At 37.1% G+C, this 19968-nt stretch overlaps 1 protein-coding gene across 1 annotated transcript in view; it reads left to right on the forward strand.

Annotated features, from left to right (window-relative positions):
• The window catches only part of NDUFS4 (NADH:ubiquinone oxidoreductase subunit S4), a 155114-nt gene that overhangs the window by 107256 nt on the left and 27890 nt on the right, over window positions 1–19968 (forward strand). Inside the window, exons 3-4 of the mRNA XM_049863702.1 lie at window positions 6874–7046; window positions 15590–15663. Coding sequence (XP_049719659.1) covers window positions 6874–7046; window positions 15590–15663 — 247 coding nt within the window. The remainder of the gene's footprint in view (window positions 1–6873; window positions 7047–15589; window positions 15664–19968) is intronic.

A 19968-nucleotide genomic window follows, 5' to 3' on the forward strand; every position in this document is an offset into this window, starting at 1 on the left:
CATTCAATATTCTTCGCCAACACCACAATTCAAAGGCATCAGTTCTTCGGTCTTCCTTATTCTCTGTCCAGCTTTCACATGAATATGATGTGATCGAAAATCCCATGGCTTGGGTCAGGTGCACCTTAGTCTTCAAGGTGACATCTTTGCTCTTCAACACTTTAAAGAGTTCCTTTGCAGCAGATTTACCCAATGCAACGGGTCTTTTGATTTCCTGATTGCTGTTTCCATGGCTGTTGATTGTGGATCCAAGTAAAATGAAATACTTGACAACTTCAGTCTTTTCTCTGATTATCATGATGTTGCTCATTGGTCCAGTTGTGAGGATTTTTGTTTTCTTTATGTTGAGGTACAATCCATACTGAAGGCTGTGGTCTTTGATCTTCATTAGTAAGTGCTTCAAGTCCTCTTCACTTTCAGCAAGAAAGATTGTGTCATCTGCGTAATGCAGGTTGTTAATGAATCTTCCTCCAATCCAGATGCCCCATTCTTCTTCATACAGTCCAGCTTCTCGGATTATTTGCTCAGCGTACAGATTGAAGAGGTATGGTGAAAGAATACAACCCTGACGCACACCTTTCCTGACTTTAAACCAATCAGTATCCCCTTGTTCTGTCCGAACAACTGCCTCTTGATCTATGTAAATGTTCCTCATGAGCACAATTAAGTGTTCTGGAATTCCTGTTCCTCACAATGTTATCCATAATTTGTTATGATCCACACAGTCCAATGCCTTTGCATAGTCAATACTACACAGGTAAACATCCTTCTGGCATTCTCTGCTTTCAGCCAGGATCTGTCTGACATTAGCAATGATATCCCTGGTTCCACATCCTCTTCTAAAACTGGCCTGAATTTCTGGCATTTCCCTGTTGATACACTGCTGCAGCCATTTTTTAATGATCTTCAGCAAAATTTTGCTTGCGTGTGATATTAATGATTTTCTTCTATAATTTCCACATTTGGTTGGATCACCTTTCTTGGGAATAGCCATAAATATGGATCTCTTTCAGTCAGTTGGCCAGGAAGCTGTCTTCCATATTTCTTGGCATAGACAAGTCAGCACCTTCAGCACTGCATCCATTTGTTGAAACACCTCAATTGATATTCCATCAATTCCTGGAGCCTTGTTTTTCCCCAATGCCTTCAGAGCAGCTTGGACTTCTTCCTCCAGTACCATCCGTTCCTGATCATATGCCACCTCTTGAAATGGTTGAACAACGACTAGTCCTTTTTGGTATAATGACTCTGTGTATTCCTTCCATCTTCTTTTGGTGCTTCCTGTGTCATTTAATATTTTCCCCATAGAATCCTTCACTGTTGCAACTCGAGGCTTGAATTCTTTCATCAGTTCTTTCAGCTTGAGAAACACGGTATGTGTTCTTCCCTCTTGGCATTCCATCTCCAGCTCTTTGCACGTCATTATAATACTTTGTCATGTCGAGACACTCTTTGAAATTTTCAGTTCTTTTACTTCATCGATTCTTCCTTTTGCTTTAGCTGCTCAACGTTCAAGAGCAGGTTTCAGAGTGTCCTCTGACATCCATCTTGGTCTTTTCTTTCTTTCCTGTCTTTTCAATGACCTCTTGCTTTCTTCATGTATGATGTCGTTCCACAACTCGTGGTCTTTAGTCACTAGTGTTCAATGCATCAAATCTATTCTTGAGATGTTCTCTAAATTCAGGTGGGATATACTCAAGGTCATATTTTGGCTCTTGTGGACTCGCTCCGATTTTCTTCAGTTTCAGCTTGAACTAGCATATAAGCACTTGATGGTCTGTTCCACAGTTGGCCCCTGACCTTGTTCTGACTGGTGATATAGAGCTTTTCCATTGTCTCTTTCTGTCAGTTTGTCGTACTGTGGGGGCATGTGTGTTGCTGTGATGCTGAAAGCTGTACCACCGGTATTCTTCCCTTGCAGGAACCACAAGGAGATTTTTCTCTGATCTTCACAGTGAGAACTTGGTGGGACTCCTGGAGGTTCATTAATGTCCCACCCATTTTAAAAAATGTTTTTATATAACTTATGACAGTGAACCCCCACGTGTCTGTCAGTTTGTCATACAGTGGGGTCTTGCATGTTGCTGTGATGCTGGAAGCTATACCACCAGTATTCAGATACCAGCAGGGTCACCCATGGAGGACAAGTTTCAGCTGAGCTTCCAGATTAAGAAAGACTGGGAAGAAGGACCCGGCAGTCTACTTCTGAAAAGTGTTAGGCAGTGAAAACCTTATGAATAGCAGTAGAGCATTGTCTGATAGAGTGCTGGAAGATGAGCCCCTCAGGTTGGAAGGCACGCAAAACATGACTATGCAAGAGCTGCCTCCTCAAAGTAGAGTCAACCTAAATGACGTGGATGGGGTAAAGCTTTTGGGACCTTCATTTGCTGATGTGGCGCATCTCAAAATGAGAAGAAACAGCTGCAAACATCCATTAATAATTGGAACCTGGAATGTATGAAGTATGAATCTAGGAATATTGGAAATCATCAAAATTGAAATTGAATGCATAAACATTGATATTGTAAACATTAGTGAGCTGAAATGGACTGGTATGGGCCATTTTGAATCCGACAGTCATGTAGTCCACTATGCTGGGAATGACAACTTGAAGAGGAACGGTGTTGCATTCATCGTCAAAAAGAATGTTTCAAGATCTATCCTGAAGTACCACGCTGTCAGTGATAGGATAATATCCATACGCCTACAGGGAAGACCAGTTAATACAACTATTATTCAAATTTATGCTCCAACCGCTAAGGCCAGAGATTAAGAAATAGAAGGTTTTTATCAGCTGCTGCAGTCTGAAATTGATCGAACATGCAATCAAGAGGCATTGATAATTACTGGTGATTGGAATGTGAAAGTTGGAAACTAAGAAGGATCAATAGTTGGAAAAGATGGCCTTGGTGATAGAAACAATGCTGGAGATTGAGTGATAGAATTTTGCAACACTAATGACTTCTTCATTGCAAATATCTTCTTTCACCAACATAAAGGGTGACTATACACATGGACCTCGCCAGATGGAACACACAGAAATCAAACTGACTACAGGGTGAATAAGTATGGTGGAAGGATACAATCCTGATGCACACCTTTCCTGATTTTAAACCACTTAGTATCCTGTGTTTTGCTCAAATGACTGCCTCTGGTTTATGTACAGGTTCCTTGTGGGTAGAATTAAATGTTCTGGAATTCCCATTCTTTGGATATTTATCCATAGTTTGTTATGATCCACACAGTCAAATGCCTTTGTATAGTCAATAAAACACAGGTAAACGTCTTTCTGTATTTCTCTGCTTTCAGCCGGGATCCATCTGACATCAGCAGTGTTATCCCTGGTTCCACATGCTCTTCTGAATCCAGCTTGAATTTCTGGCAGTTCCCTGTCTCAGTGCTGCTACAACTGCTTTTGAATGATCTTCAGCAAAGTTTTACTTGAGTGTGATATTAAATGATATTGTTCAATAATTTCCACATTTTGTTGGATCACCTTTCTTTAGAATGGATACAAATATGGATCTCTTCCAGTCCTTGGCCAGGTAGTTGTCTTCCGCATTTCTTGACATAGACAAGTGAGCACCTCCAGTGCTGCCTCCGTTTGTTAAGACTTCTCAATTGGTATTCTATCAATCCCTGGAGCCATGTTTTTTTACCGTTGCCTTTAATTTTTTTTTTTTTTAATTAGCTTAGATTTTTTTTCAGTACCCTCGGTTCTTGAGCATATGCTACCTCTTGAAATGGTTGAACGTCAACCAGTTCTTTTTGGTACAGTGTCTTGTGTGTTCCTTCCATCTTCTTTTGATGCTTCCTGCATCATTTGATATTTTCCCCATAGAGTCCCTCAGTGTTGCTACTTGAAGTTTGAATTTTTTCTTCAGTTCTTTCAGTTTGAGGAATGCTGAGCCTGTTCTTCCCTTTTGGTTGTCTGTCTCCAGGTCTTTGCACATTTCATTATAATACTTTACTTTGTCTGCTTGAGCTGATCTTGGACATCTCCTGTTCATCTGTTTTATTTCATCATTTCTTCCATTCACTTTAGCTACATTATGTTTAAGAGAAAGTTTCAGAATCTCTTCTGACATCCATTCTGGTCTTTTTTTTCTTCCCTGTCTTTTTAATGACCCCTTGCATTCTTCATGTATGATGTCTTTGATGTCGTTCTACAACTTGTCTGGTCTTTGGTCATTAATGTTCAATGTGTAAAATTTATTCTTGAGATGATCTCTAAATTCTAGTGGGATATATTAGAGGCTATATATTTGTCCCCGTGGGCTTGCTCTAATTTTCTTCAGCTTCAACTTGAACTTACACACAAACAGTTGATGGTCTGTTCCGCATTCAACCCCTAACCTTTTTCTAACTGATGATATTGAGCTTCTCCATCAACTATTTCCACATATGTGGTTAGTATGGTTTTGTGTATTCCATGTGGCAAGGTCCACATGTATAGTCACTGTTTATGTTGTTGAAAAAAAGGTATCTGCAGTGAAGAAGTCATTGGCCCTCCAAAATCTATCACGCAATCTCTGGAGTCATTTCTGTCACCAAGGCCAAATTTCCAACTACCGATCCTTCTTCTTTGTTTCCCACTTTCTTGTTCCAGTCCGCAGTAATTGTCAGTGCATCTTGATTGAATGTTTGATCAATTTCAGGCTGCAAAAGTTGATAAAAAATCTTCAATTTCTTCATCTTTGGCCTTAGTGGTTGGTACGTAAATTTAAGTAATAGTCATATTAACTGGTCTTCCTTGTAGGCATATGACAGCATGGTACTTCAAGATAGATCTTGAAATGTTCTTTTTGAGAATGAATGCAACGCCATTCCTCTTCAGTTTGTCATTCCAGATATTGTAGACAATAGTACTGTCTGATTGAAAATGGCCAATACCAGTTTATTTCAGCTCACTAATGCCTGGGATATCAATGTTTATGTGTTCCATTTCATTTTTGATGATTTTCAATTTTCCTAGATTCATTCTTCGTACATTCTGTGTTCTGATTATTTATAGATGTTTGCAGCTATTTCTTCTCACTTTGAGTCTTGCCATATCAGCAAATGAAGGTCATAAAGGCGTGACTCCATCCACATCATTAAGGTCGACTCTGAGGAGGCAGCTTTTCACCAGTCATCTTTTAAGTGCCTTCCAACCTGAAGGGCTCATCTTCTGTCAGTATATCAGACAGTGTTCCACTGCTATTCATAATGCTTTCTCTGTCAATTTTTTTCCGAAATAGACCACCATGTCCTTTTTCCTAGTCTGTCTTAGTCTGGAAGCTCCACTGAGATCTGTCCACCATGGATGACTCTGCTGGTATTTGAAATACTGGTGGAATAGCTTCTGGCATCACAACAACACAGAAGCCACCACAGTACCATAGTGTGACAGACAAGTAGTGGAAGAGTTATATGGTTCACCCTCATATGATATTACTTTGATAGAATAAATATTTTACCATTACGAAGGAGAGACTTAAACGCTGAATTACTTCATTATTTTGTGTCTGAACTGCTGCTATAATTGATAAATATATCTACTGTGGGATATCAAAATTCTGTGCATTTGCTAGGTGAGCATTTGTTACCAGATTAACAAGCAAAGCAGTTGCCGTCCAGTTCATTCCAACTCACGGCGACCCCATGTTCGTCAAAGTAGAGCTGTATTCCATAGGGTTCTCAATGGCTGGCTTTTGTTTTTGAAAGTAGATCACCAGATCTTTCTTCTGAGGCACCTCTGGGTGGACTGGAGCCTCCAACTTTTTAGTTAGTGAACAAGCATATTAACTGTTAACACTACCCAAGACTAATATTATTGGTAAATATATCCAATCTGAGACATCAAAATTCTGTGCCCTCATCAGTTGAGTATTTGTTACTGGGAAGAAATATAGAAAAAGAAAGTCAAGAACATTACCATTCTTTTCAGCTCACATTTCTGCAAAAATTGTGCAACTTTTTTAGCTTACCGTTGCAGTATATGTTTGATGTATCATTTTCTCTTCGGTAGATTTCAACAAGGGGAGATAAACCAGAATACTAATTAAAGTTTTTAATTGATTTGAATTGTTTACAAAAAGTTTCAGGCCTTCCTCAGAAGAGAATGCCTTGTAAGTAGTTTTGACACAAAAACTGCTGGTAATAGATCTTTTTTTCCTACTTAATGCTTTTATTCACTGTTCCCTTATATTCTTTCTCTGCTGGCTAGTTACACCTGTTCACGAAATAAGAAACTTATTGATTACATTCTCTTCCATCAGCATAGGAGCCCTGGTGGCTAAGAGCTCAGCTGCTAACCAAAAGATGGCAGTTGCAATCCGCCGGCCACTCCTTGAAAACCCTGTGGGGAAGTTCTGCTCTGGCCTGCATGGTCACTGTGAGTCGGAATTAACTGGACAGCAATGTTTTTTGTTTTTTTCTATCAGCATAAACCAAAACCAACCCAACCCTGTTGCTGTCAGTCAATTCCAACTCAGCATACCTTTCAGAAATTACAGAGATTTTGTTGGACAAAGGAAACCTGCATCTTTTTATGAACCCTTTCCCATTGTTCCCTACTACTCTTACCCTGATAAACTATTTCCGTATATAAAAATAGCAAATTATTTGGTAAAAATCATAGGATAGTGAGAAATATATTTAAAGAAATGGCTCAGAACATCTGGAAGGCCCAACTCTTTTCAAAGTAATATTCTTTGAGAATGACTGGCTGATGCACATTTAGAATAAACAGAACAAGATAAGCCAAAAAGCTAAAACAAATCAATTTATAAGAAAATCTAAGTAGAGTTCTATGGATATAGGGAGTAACAGAAGTATTTTAGTAAGTGTATGGGTTGTTTGAAACATGTTTGTTTACTTGTTTTTCTGTAGGATATCACTACTTTAACTGGAGTTCCAGAAGAGCATATCAAAACTAGAAAAGTTAGGATATTTGTTTCTGCTCGGAATAACATGCAGTCTGGAGTAAATAACACAAAGAAATGGAAGATGGAGTTTGATACCAGGGAGCGGTGGGAAAATCCTTTGATGGGTTGGGCATCTACGTGAGTACTTTGGATTAACTTGAATTTTGTTTTCAGCTCTATTTTTCTAAACAGATTTTTCTTTTAAAAATACTAGTTTCAAACTCTTTGATATGCAGTGTGCTTTATCGAATACTTTTTTTTCAGACAGTTTGGTTTGGGTATAACTATGCTGAAAGACATTAAAACAAAACAAAACACAATTGCCCTTGAGTCAATTCCATGTGTGTCAGAGTACAAGTGTGCTCCATAAGGTTTTCAGTGAATGGTTTTTCAGAAGTAGATCACCAGGCCTTTCTTCTGAGATGCCTCTGGGTAAGCTCAAACTCCAACTGTTTGGTCAACAACAAATCGCATTAACCATTACCCCCTCTCTGTACCACTGGTGGCATTGATCTCTCTCTCTCTGTTTAGGTGTATTCATATATATTCATACATTTAATATAAGGCTGGCCAGCCCAATAAACTAAGAACCCGTGTTTTTCTGAGTACTATTTATTGGCTGAAGAGCCCTGGTGGCGCAGTGCTTAAACACTCAGCTGCTAACCTAAAGGTCAGTGGTTCACACCCACCAGCTGCTCTGCGGGAGAAAGATGTAGCAGTCTGTTTCCATAAAGATTACAGCCTTGAAAACCCTACGGGGCAGTTCTATTCTGTCCTTCAGGGGCGCTATGAGTCAGAATCGACTCAACAGCACTGGCTTTTTTTTTTTTTTGGTTTAGATTTAATGGATAAAAATAGCTGTCTTTGTGAGCACTGTTAGCATGGTCCCCAAGCTCTGTATACTGGTCTAAGGTGTGTTGTGTGAATGGTGTTAATAATTTAGTGACGCTTTTACTTGTTTTTGAATTAAGACTTCTTTGTAAAATTTGTTTTGTTTGTAGAGTGGGAGTGGGGAACTAGGTGAGTTTAGAATTAGTTAATTTTAGGGAAACTTGTAAATTCCTAAGATCTTGTGATTAATTAATTGCCTTTTTGCAGTACATTGGAATAAAGTGGTCATAAATTCCTGTGGCACCAATGAAGTCAGTGATGTAAATCTCCAATGTAATATAAGGCCCAAATGTTAAATAGCAGGGCTTCCTCAAGTTAAATACAAGAAGTTGTCACTAGAGAAAACATTAGCCAGATAAGTTAGAAAATTGTCATTCTTACTGAGACTCCTAGAAAATTGTATATGTGTAGTCTCCATTTGAAGGTAGTTATCAGTTTAAATCATTTTAGAAAAGTATATTTAATATCTTTTTCTGTCAGTGTACCTAGAAGAATTTTTGTTGAAAACATCTGCTATATTGCAATTTAAATAGAATTATATTTTATTAACCAAATGATATTTCGCCACTGTGTTTTAGGTATTTTGGTATCCTTTAGATTTTATGTTTCATTTAATTTATAGTGTGTTTTTGTAAATCATATGCTTGAAGAGACAAAAAAAATCATAAAGAAACACTATAGCCAATGATTTTGGTCTTTTAAGAGCAGAACTATAACTACTATTCTGCTTGAATATGAAAAAGCTGTTTTTGTAACGTGTTAGATGAAAATTAAATATATTACATGTTTGGAAGGTAAAGTCCTTCTCAAAGTGTATTTTTTCCAAAGTAAAAAGTGTTTTTGAACTGATAGTCCTTGTCTGCATTTTGTTTGTCTGAGGCATTGTTTTGAATCTTGAGTATTAAAGGAGAAAAAAACAACTCATTACTTCTCTTTGTTCTAATATTAAAAAGCAGCTATTAACAGGACAAAATACAATAAGAAAAAAAAATTATGACTTTGATCATTTTATCTATTAAACAGAGACTCTATATTTGCTGATGCTAGAATGAGGGTTATATATTTTTTCCCATTTAACATTTTAATGAGACAAAAGATAGTATACAATATTAATCTACTACTTGGGCATTTTGAATTCTGACTTTTTCTGTGAGATATTTTAAAGCATTTTATAAAATTGTTGGAATTTTGAGCTAATGTTCCCATGTGATCATCTCCTTAAAATTCATCATTTGACTAAGAATTAAACCTGTTGTCCAGAGAAATTAATGACTTGACCATAATTTGGCCTCTTAGTCTGCTTGTATTTCAATTTATGATTATATACCTAATATTAACGGATGGACTTTGGGAAAAAATATTTAAAACCTGCCTGTATGTGTCCTGGAAACCCTGGTGGTGTAGTGGTTAAATGCTACAGCTGCTAACCAAGAGGTCGGCAGTTCAGACCCGCCAGGCACTCCTTGGAAACTCTATGGGGCAGTTCTACTCTATCCTCTAGGGTCACTATGAGTTGGAATCGACTCGACGGCAGTGAGTTTTTTTGGGGGGTTTTGTATGTGTCCATATAGATTTATAATTTTTGTTTTTATGGGGAGAACTACTTTATGTAACGGGAAAAAGGGGAAGTTATTTTAATGTCTGATTTTTACTATTTGTCAGAGGAATGGTTTTGAGAGATGCTGAAAGAGAAATGAAAGTGATTGACTGCTAGCCATAAAGGTTGGCGGTTTGAAACCACCAACAGCTCCGTGGGAGAAAGTTGTGGCAGTCTGCTTCTGTAGAGATTTACAGTCTTGGAAATCCTATGGAGTTGCTATGTATCCCAATCAACTTGACAGCAGTGGGTTTTGTACTTAAAAATATATTTGTTCCCAAAGTCATGAAGTTTCCAAATACAGAGATCTGGGACTTAACTATATTTATTTTTTTCTGTTTAAAAAAGGAAAAAAAAAAAAACCTTTGCCATCGAGTTGATTGTGACTCATAGTGACCTGATAGAACAGAGTAGAGCTGCTCCATAGGGTTTCCAAGGAGCGCCCTATAGGGTTTTCAAGGAGGTCATCTAATTTAAGCAGAGATGTACACTCATTTGATTTGGATTTGAAATTCTGACCTTTTGGTTAGCAGCTGTAGCGCTTAACCACTATGCCACCAGGGTTTCCTTTTTTCTGTTAGGCGTACAACTATGTCTGGCGTTAAAATCTACCATATAGATGGATTGACTTGGAGATTTAACAGACACTTAACCCTGATGACACAGGAGTATTACAGAGAGTTAGAAGACTATAGCATAAGAAACATGATAAATATACACCTACAGAGATAATCTTTGTATACCTTGGGAGGTTTTTTCACAGACTTGCTATGAATACACAGATAGAAAAGTACACTTACTTTCTTGAGTAGTAGAAGCAGTGCTAACGTAAAAGCTGATTTTATAAAGTTACTGTGGCAATTGTCTAACAGAAGCTTGCAATCAATCATAAATGTTTTCCCATCATTTTTAGGGGGTGGGGAGAAGCACTGCCATTGTGAAAGCAGGCTTCCTGACTGTGAGCATGGTCTATGTTTTTAAAAATTCACTGAATAAATTTCATTGTTAACTGTGTATCTGCAGTATTTTTTGTTGTTGTTACCTTGAAAGGCCACTTTTGTTCAGCTATAGTAAGATTTTAAGATGAATTTGCTTGACTTTTAAGAAGCACACCTAAACTGCTATATCTGAATAAGTTTTTTAAATATTTACTTAGATTTTAAATTCATATTAAAAGATATGTATTTCTGTATTTTTCTCATCCAAATTGGAGCTTTTTTAATGCTTTCTTAATTACCTGTACCTTTAAATATTAGAACTTAGAGGTAAAAGATTTGTCTTTGTGTAAATATAAAAATCTTTCCTTGTTTTTGACCTAAGGTTTTTACTGTTTATAATCCATTTTTGGTAGGGGGTAGAGGGATGACTCATCTGTGTTTAATACTGTAGCTAGTTGCCTAAGATTATTTTTGGTTACGAATTTCATATACTTCCTGGCAGTCTTTTATCTGTTGGATTGGTCAGTTCTCCTTTTCATTTATTTCTGTAAACCTTAACCTTATTTTTGATAAAACTGATATATGAGATATTATTCTTTCAGTTATATTAAATGTCGACCTTTGAAACTCATTGGACTCAGTAGTTTCTTTGTTAATTTCATAATTTTCTGTAAATACAACTTGTACATTTAATTTTTTTAATGAAAGTTTTTATTACAGAATTATGAATCTGTCATTCAGTTTCTAGAATTAGTCATGCCGTTGTGGATCTAGAAGGTCATCTAATTTAAGCAGAGGTGTACACTTATTTAGATGTTGCTAATTTTCTCATTACTTAACTATCCACATAGTATATATGCTCCTCAGGCCTTAGTAAGGCATCAAAGTGAACATCACTCTTAGGCTTTGCTTATGAATAAGTAGTAAAAAGGTACTACCAAATGAAAATATTCAGTACCTTCTTTCCGCCTTACGCTTCTCTATCACTTTGCAAAAATCCTTTTTTATCTGCCTTAATGACATGGGTTAAATTTTTTAAAATAAGAATTCTATCTACTTTTGTTCTCTTGATTGACTTTATTGCACAAATAAATGCGTGTGTTCTTATTGCAGGTTTAAGCAATAAAGATATATATAGTATAAGCCATGACAGTTACCAATCATTCCTTTCTTCCTTCCCTCACTGCCCTCTTGCCCACATATCCTCTCTCTCCACAGAAGCAAGTCCTGATAACAATTTGGTGTGTATTCTTCCAGACTTTTTTCTGTGCGTTTAGATACATGTATGTTTTAGGAGGCAGTTCAATCACCTTGAACTTGTACAGGATTGATTTTTATGCTTCGTTAGGGTGGTTCTGTTTCAGTTTTGCTCTTGATCTTAGTCCGGGAACATAGTGCTTACTCATAAGGCATGGACTTTCTGAGGTTTCATTGGAAAACTATTTCATAGTTAGAAGGGCATGGTAAACACCTTGGGTTTTACCAGTGAAGGTAAAACTTTGTAAGACTCAGTCTCCCTTGCAGCAGACAGCTGCTGAAATTTCTGCTCAGCTCTCTGAGACTTCCTAGCTATAGCTAGTGTTGCCCTCTCAAGAGCTGTCTGTTCCGTGGATTCCTCCTTTTGAGGATATTCCAGTTGCTCTGGCAATCGTAAACTCCATCTTCAGACTCCTCGTGCCAGTAAGGCTATGGCTTTCTGCCTGAGTTCTCAGTGCTCCTATCTATCTAGGCTAGACCTAGAGGGGAAAAATGTATAAACTTCCATCCAACTCAGTGTGGTTCCCTTCTTTCAAAAGTTGAATTCCCTCCAGTTTCTTACCTACTTTTGGCCACCCTCTTGTCCCTTCATACAGTTAGGTTTTGTTTTTCCTTATTTTGTCCAGAGTTTATAGTTGTTATGCGTAGGCATATAAATCTAAATGTTAAATTCTTAGCCATTATCCAAATTGGAACCTCAGTAGTTGAGAATTGAACAAGTATAAAAATAAAAGCACAAGTTTATATTGAGTGCGACTTAAAAGAAAGATTATATACAGTTGGAGGAGGCTAGGATATGAAAAACTTCATGGAAAAGGTTGGTTGGTATTCAAGGTGAACCATCAGGGTTAGTTGGATGGCTTTCCATATGTGAGATAGTGGGAGAGTATTCCAGTAGAAGGAACAAATTGAGCTGATGGGAAAGTACAGGCTGCATTTAGAGGACCAGTGAGCAGTCTGATTTGATTAGTTGGTTGCTTCTAAGGGTAGTAATTAAGAGAAGTCTACACAGTAGGTTCTGGCCATTTTGTAGAAGTGTTTAAATGCCAGGGTAGGGGGTTGAAGTTAATTTCATGGACAGTGGAAACTATGTAAAGTTTTTGAGCTGGGCATTGAGTTTGGAAGTTGAACTTTAGGAAGATTAATCTGGCAACAGGGTGAAGGGTAGATTAGAGTCAAAACATAGAAGGTAGAAAGACAAATTAGTTAGGAAGGTATTATAATAGTTTAGGAAAGACTTAAAAAGGGTATAAGCTGGTGGTAGCAACATACCTAGAAAAAAAAATAACTTTGAAATATAGGAGATAAAGGAGAATGAGGAGGGTAATACCAAGCGGCTAGAAGAATGATTGCTTGTTGATGAAAGTTGTTATTATTTAACGTACATATTTTTTTTCTTCGTAAATAAAATAAGGACAATAATAAACACCATATTTACATTTTATAGAGGGCTGGTCTTCTGGTTCCAGAGTTTTTTCTACAGTTTTGTCTGTATTGTTTCTTATGCTCAAGTAAACTAATGTGTCGGTCATTACTCTTTAAAATACAAGATCATATTTATTTTGACACTTCTGTTCTCAGTATAAGGAGCCATGTTGGCACAGTGGTTTAGCACTTGGCTGCTAACTGAGAGAGGGGTCAGTAGTTCAAACCCACCAACTCTTCCACCATCTGCTTCTGTAAAGATTACAGCCTTGGAAACCCTATGAGGCAGTTCTCCTGTGTCCTGTAGAGGCGCTGTAAGTTGGAATTGACTTGACAGCAATGGGTTTACTTTTTTTTTTTTTTGGTTCTCAGTATAAATAGCTTATTTAAATATCAAAGGAGGAAAATCATATGTGTTTTGAAAAGGAGGAATCAATAGAAAATTATCATATGTTATTAGTGCATATATACCCAACCATGTGAAGCTCTTTTGCTTAAAAGTGCTTATGGTAAGAGTATATATACTAATAGGAATCTCATAGGAGTCCCAGAATATTACCCATAATACATGACCAGAACTTCATCAGCAGCAATTTGTAGGTCTTCATGTCAATGAAAATAGCTACTTCCCATGTATTCTGTGTATAACTTATATCTTCCCACTACCCAAATAATCTTCCTGAAACCCTCTTTTCTAAATTTTTTCACTTCTACTTTTTTTAAAATTGTGCTTTAGGTGAATGTTTACGGAGAAAATTTGTTTCTCATTAAAACATTAATACACTTAGTATTTTGTGACATTGGTTACCAACCCTGCGATGTATCAACACTCTGCCATTCTTTACCTTGGGTTCTCCATTTCCATATGACCAGCTTTTCTGTCCCTTCCTGCCTTCTTGCCTTTGTTTTTTGGGCTGCTGCACCCATTTAGTCTCGTATACTGTCAAACATGTTTTATAGGCCTGTCTAGTCTTTGGCTGAAGGGTAAACTTCAGGAGTGACTTCAGTACTATGTTAGAAGAGTCTCTGGGGGCCATAATCTTGGGGTTCCTCCAATCTCTGTCAGACCAGTAAGTCTGATCTTTTTTTGTGAGTTAGAATTTTGTTCTACATTTTTCTCCTGCTCCATCTGGGGCTCTCTGTTGTGATCCCAGCCTGGACTCAGTCTGGCAGAGGCCATGGTAGTTGTGGTCCTTTAGTCCTTTGGACTAATCTTTTCCTTGTGTCTTTGGTTTTCTTCATTCTCCCTTGCTTCAGAGGGGGTGGGACCAGTAGACATATCTTAGATGGCCACTTACAAGTTTTTAAGACCCTAGGGGCTACTCACCAAAGTAGGGTGTGGAACATTTTCTGTATAAAATATTATGCCAATTAGCTAGATGTTCCCCAAGACCATGGTCCCCAGCCCTCAGTCTAGTACCTCTGTCCCTCAGGGATAATGGATGTGTCTTTGAAGCTTTTGTGACTTTGCCTCAGTTAGGTTGTGCTGACTTCTGCAATATTGTGTATTGTCTTACCCTTCACCAGAATTACCACTTATTTATTGTCTAGTCAGTGTTTTTCCCTCCCCATCCGTCCACTCCCTGGTAACCATCAAAGATTGTTTCTTTCTATGTATAAACTTTTTCATCAGTTCTTAAAATAGTGGTCTCATACAGTATTTGTCCTTTTGTAATTGACTTATCTCACTCAGCATGATGCCCTGCAGATTCATCCATGCTTTGAGATGTTTCACGGGTTCCTCATTGTTCTTTATTGTTGGGTAGTATTCCATTGCGTGTATGTACCATAATATTGGTATCCATTCATATGTGGATGGGCACTTGTTCACTTCTACGTTTTCTAAATGATGTTTTACAGAATGCTGTATTTACCTCTGAGAGATTTACAGCAAACATATGTAGCACACAATGATCTATGTATTTATAAACATACTAATAAAAGTAACATTTCTGAAATTATATGGCATTTTGTAAGAGTCTGTGGTAGATTTGTAAACATCACCACTATCCTAGAGTGAAGAACTCAATAGGATGACAGATCTTAGAGTGTTATTTTTTTAAGTGTCCCTATTTTTTTTATGCTTAATTGACTCAATGGCAACTGGTGAACTGGTGCTGCTTAATGCAGTCATTAACGTTTGAGGGTTCATTAAGAAGAGTGGATGTTGTTGCTATCTCTAATTTGAGTAATGATAGTACTGTCAGTTGTACTCATCAGTAATTTCTTTGATACTGAATTTATAAGGTAGGTTTGAGAATTTTCTTGAGTTTTATTCAACTCTAATTTTTTTTAGAGTTGAATAAAATTGCTTTATTAAAGTTAACTAAAAATTCCTGAATGTCTTTGCTAGTATAAATTTTATTATTTGGTAGTACTTTTTAAAAAAAAATCTCCCAAATTTAGCATAGAGAAAGATATTCAGACTATTAACAGTTTTTAAAAGATTATTAGAAATAAGATATCCTTATGTTATAGTGACATTTATTTTCTAAACATTTTATTCCAAATATTGATTTTTTTTTTTTAACCAAAGCTTAATGTTAAATCCTGAAAAAAGTTGTTTCTTACAGGGCCGATCCTTTGTCCAACATGGTTCTGACCTTCAGTGCTAAAGAAGACGCTGTTGCCTTTGCAGAAAAAAATGGTATGTTTGATCTGTTTTTGTTTTACAAATAAAATCAAGATACAATTTTATGTTCTTAACCTTAATCAAAACCATTCAGGAATATAGAATTTGAATTGAAAGAGCTTTTTTTAATGTGTCTAATCCAGCTGTTTTTAGACTTTTTACAGCATCAGAACCCATTCCCCTCCAAAAACAAACACTCTAAAATGGAACTCCAGTGTACTAGAACATGTGAAAGCCAACTGTTCTAATTTAGAGTCAGAATAAGGATACTCTTTTAACTCCCTACCTCATCCATGAATCCCTCTGCAGAATCACTAATATTTGGTTATCTAAACTCTAATTGAGTGTCTAACGAGGCAGCCTATTCCAGTTTGGACACATCTGTTTATTCAAAAGTTCTTACACTGAGCCAAAATCTCATGCCTCTCATGAATTTCCTTTCATCCTAAATGTCTCCATTTGCCCATTATCCAGGTATAGTGAGCCTAGCATTAAGCAAAATCTCTACTCTACAATGATATAAATGCAGCCTAAGAGTAGAACTATTGGCTTATGTTGAACTTGCTATCAACAAAAACTCAAAACGCCCTTTTTTTCTCATTTTCTACACTATTTCTCATTCACTACACCGTTAAATCATGTAATAACAGTGTAGTGGAAGAAGGCTTTGGAGTCAGAGCAGTCTGGATTGTAATCCCTATTATGCCACTTTCAAGCTATGTGATTTTGGGTTAATTTCATAATGGACTTTGTGTTTCTTCTTTGCCAAAATAAGAGTACTTATCTTATGAAAGGGTATACCTAGTTCAGTGCCTGATACATAGTAAACACTCAAGGAACTATAAGTTCTGACCCTCACCTCCCTCAGTGTGGTATTCCTGCTGTTTGTCTCTCTTGGATTTAAATGTACTACATTTGAATTAATACCTAATGTGTTCTGTTATTCTAGTCTTAGTTATCTATTCAGATGAAGTAATGTCTCATGTGCATTGTTACTGTAAGGCAGTATATAAATATAAAAGATTATTATTATTATTATCCAATGTATTTGACATACAAATGTGAAAGCACTATAAAGGCTTTTATTATTATCTAAGATATTTGTCTATCATCCCAACTTAGTATCATATAGCTTGTAATTAAGAGTCTAAAGCCAGACTGCCTGGTTTGAATTCGTGCTGGGTCACTTACTGTTTGTATGACTTTGTGCTTCAGTTTTGTCATATGTACAATGGAAATTGCTATGAGGATTAAATTAGTTAATAAAAGTAAAGTGCCTAGTAAGCAAGTATGTAATAGTATTTAAATGTATACCATTATTTCATTAGAGGTAGACCAAAAAAAAAAAAAAAAAAAAAGTGTTTGCAGCGGGGAGGTGGGGATTTTTATTAAAACTTTCTTGGGAAGTCGCTCACATTTCTTAATTACATAATTGCTCTCAAAGTAATCATAGTCTTTAAGCTATTATTTTGATTAAAAATGAACATTGCTCTTTTTAATTAAACTGTAATATCACTTATCAAAAACAGTCCTATTAATGTTTTCCATCTTTGCAATCTACCATATTTCAAGTCTGACACCTTGAAAATTATTCTTTTGAGGTCTGTAATGTGAATTTAATAACAGTTAAATCCCCAGATAGTGGTCACAAAGACTTCATGATTACAGTTGCCATGTGAATTGCAGGTGTGAAGCAGCCACTGCTGCTGGTGAAATCAGGTACCTTTCCAATCTGACTTCTACCTTCCCGGAGAATAAAATTGAGGAACATTATCAAAATCAATAGAGAGAAAGAAAAGGGGAGGAAGGAACTACTAGGAAGTATAACTTGAAAAAAGCTCAGTGGATATTGACTTCCAAAAGAATACACTAACAGTGAATCAGGAATTTTAAACTACAAGGCAACAGGAACTATACCTGACTTGGTCACTATTTTGTCCCCAGTTCCTAGCACAAAGCCTGGCATTTAATGGACACTCAAAATCTGGTGGAATTAATGACTTCGTAAAGTGTATCAATTATTCTGCCTTTGAATTTACTGTAGTGCTTGTGATCAGGCTCATTTGTTTAACATTTAGCATTGTTGTTGTTAGGTGCCGTTGAGTCAGTTCCAACCCATAATGACCCAGTGTACCACAGAACAAAACACTGCTCTAACCTGTGCCATCCTCGCAATTATTGTTATGCTTGAGCCCATTGTTGCAGCCACTGTGTCAGTTCATCTCGTTGGGGTCTTCCTCTTTTTCACTGACCCTCTCCTTTACCAAGCACGGTATCCTTCTCCAGGGTCTGGTCCCTCCTGATAACATGTCCAAAGTACATGAGACAAAGTCTCACCATCTTCTTTTCTAAGGAGCATTCTGTCTGTACTTCTTCCAGAACAGATTTGTTCCTTCTTCTGGCAGTCCATGGTATATTAAATATTCTTCACCAACACCATATTCAAAGGCATCAATTCTTCAGTCTTCCTTATCCATTGTCCAGCTTTCACATGCATATGAGGCAATTGAAAACACCATGGCTTAGATCAGGCCCACCGTAGCCCTTAAAGCAACATCTTTTCTTTTCAACACTTTCAAGAGGTCTTGTGCAACAGATTTGCTCAATGCAATACCTCTTTTGATTTCTTGGGTGCCGCTTCCATGAGTGTTGATTGTGGATCCAAGTAAAATAAAATGCCTGACAACTTCAGTCTTTTATCCGTTTATCATGATGTTGCTCATTGGTCCAGTTGTGAGGATTTTTGTTTTCTTTATGTTGAGGTGTAATCCATACTGAAGGCTGTATCAGTAAGTGCTTCAAGTCCTCTTCACTTGTAGCAAGCAAAGTTGTGTCATCTGCATGTCACAGGTTGTTAATAAATCTTGTTTAGTCCTGATGCCCCATTCTTCTTCAGGCGTTGCAGCTTCTTGGATTTTTTGCTCAGCATACAGATTGAATAAGTGTGGTAAAAGTATACAACTCTGACTCACATCTTTCTTGACCTTAAACCATGTAGTATCCCCTTGTTATGTTCAAATGACTGCCTGCTGCTGTAAGTACATGTTCCTCATGAGCACAATTAAGTGTTCTGAAATTCCCATTCTCCATAATATTGTCCATAATTTGTTATGATCCACATGTTGAATGCCTTAGCATAGTCAGTAAAACACAGGTAAACATTTTTCTGATATTCGTTGCTTTCAGCCATGATCCATTTGATATCAACAGTCATATCCCTGGTTCCATGTTCTCTTCTGAATCTGGCTTGAATTTCTGGCAGTTCCCTGTTAATATGCTGCTGCAACCACTTTTGAATGATCTTTAGCAAAATTTTACTTGTATGTGATATTAATGATATTGTTTGATAATTTCTACATTCGGTTGCATCACTTTTCTTTGGAATGGGTACAAACACGGATCTTTTCCAGCCAGGTAGCTGTCTTTCAAATTTCCTGGCATAGACCAGTAAATGCTTCTCATGCTGCATCCATTTGTTGCAACAGCTCAATTGGTATTCCGTCAATTTCTGGAGCCTTGTTTTTCTCCAGCGCCTTCAGTGCAGCTTGTACCTCTTCCTTCAGTACCATTGGTTCTGGATAATATACTGCGTTCTGAAGTGAGTAACTGTCAACAAGTTCCTTTTGGTACAGTGACTCCATGTATTCCTTCTGTCTTCTTTTGATGCTTCCCGCGTCTTTTAGTATTTTCCCATAGAATCCTTTAATATTGCAACTCGAGGCTTGAACTTTTTTCTTCAGTTCTTTGAGCTTGAGAAATGCCGAGCCTGTTCTTCCCTTTTGGTTTTCTATCTCCAAGTCTTTGCGCATTTTATTATAATATTTTACTTTGTCTTCTCGAGCTGCCCTTTGGAATCTTCTGTTCAGCTCTTCTACTTCATCATTTCTTTCTTTTACTTTAGTTACTCTGTGTTTCAAGAGAAAGTTTCAGAGTCTCTTCTGACATCCATTTTGGGCTTTCTTTCCTGTCTTTTAAATGACCTCTTGCATGTACATTGTTCTTGGTATCATTCTACAGCTCTTGGTCATTAGTGTTCAGTGTGTCAAATCAGTTCTTGAGAACAGTGTATAAATTCAGGTGGTACAGACTGAAGGTCATATTTTGACTTTTGTGGACTTGTTCTAATTTTCTTCAACTTGCACTTGTATATGAGCAATTGATAGCCTGTTTGGCAGTCGACCCTGGCCTTGTTCTGACTGATGATACTGAGCTTCTCCATCAACTCTTTCCACAGATGTAGCCGGTATGGTTCTGTGTATTCCATCTGGCAAGGTCCACATGTATGGTCACTGTTCATGTTGTTGAAAAAAGATATTTGCA

Source organism: Elephas maximus, chromosome 2 (genome assembly GCF_024166365.1).
Source record: "Elephas maximus indicus isolate mEleMax1 chromosome 2, mEleMax1 primary haplotype, whole genome shotgun sequence".
NCBI classification, from domain to species: Eukaryota; Metazoa; Chordata; class Mammalia; order Proboscidea; family Elephantidae; genus Elephas; species Elephas maximus.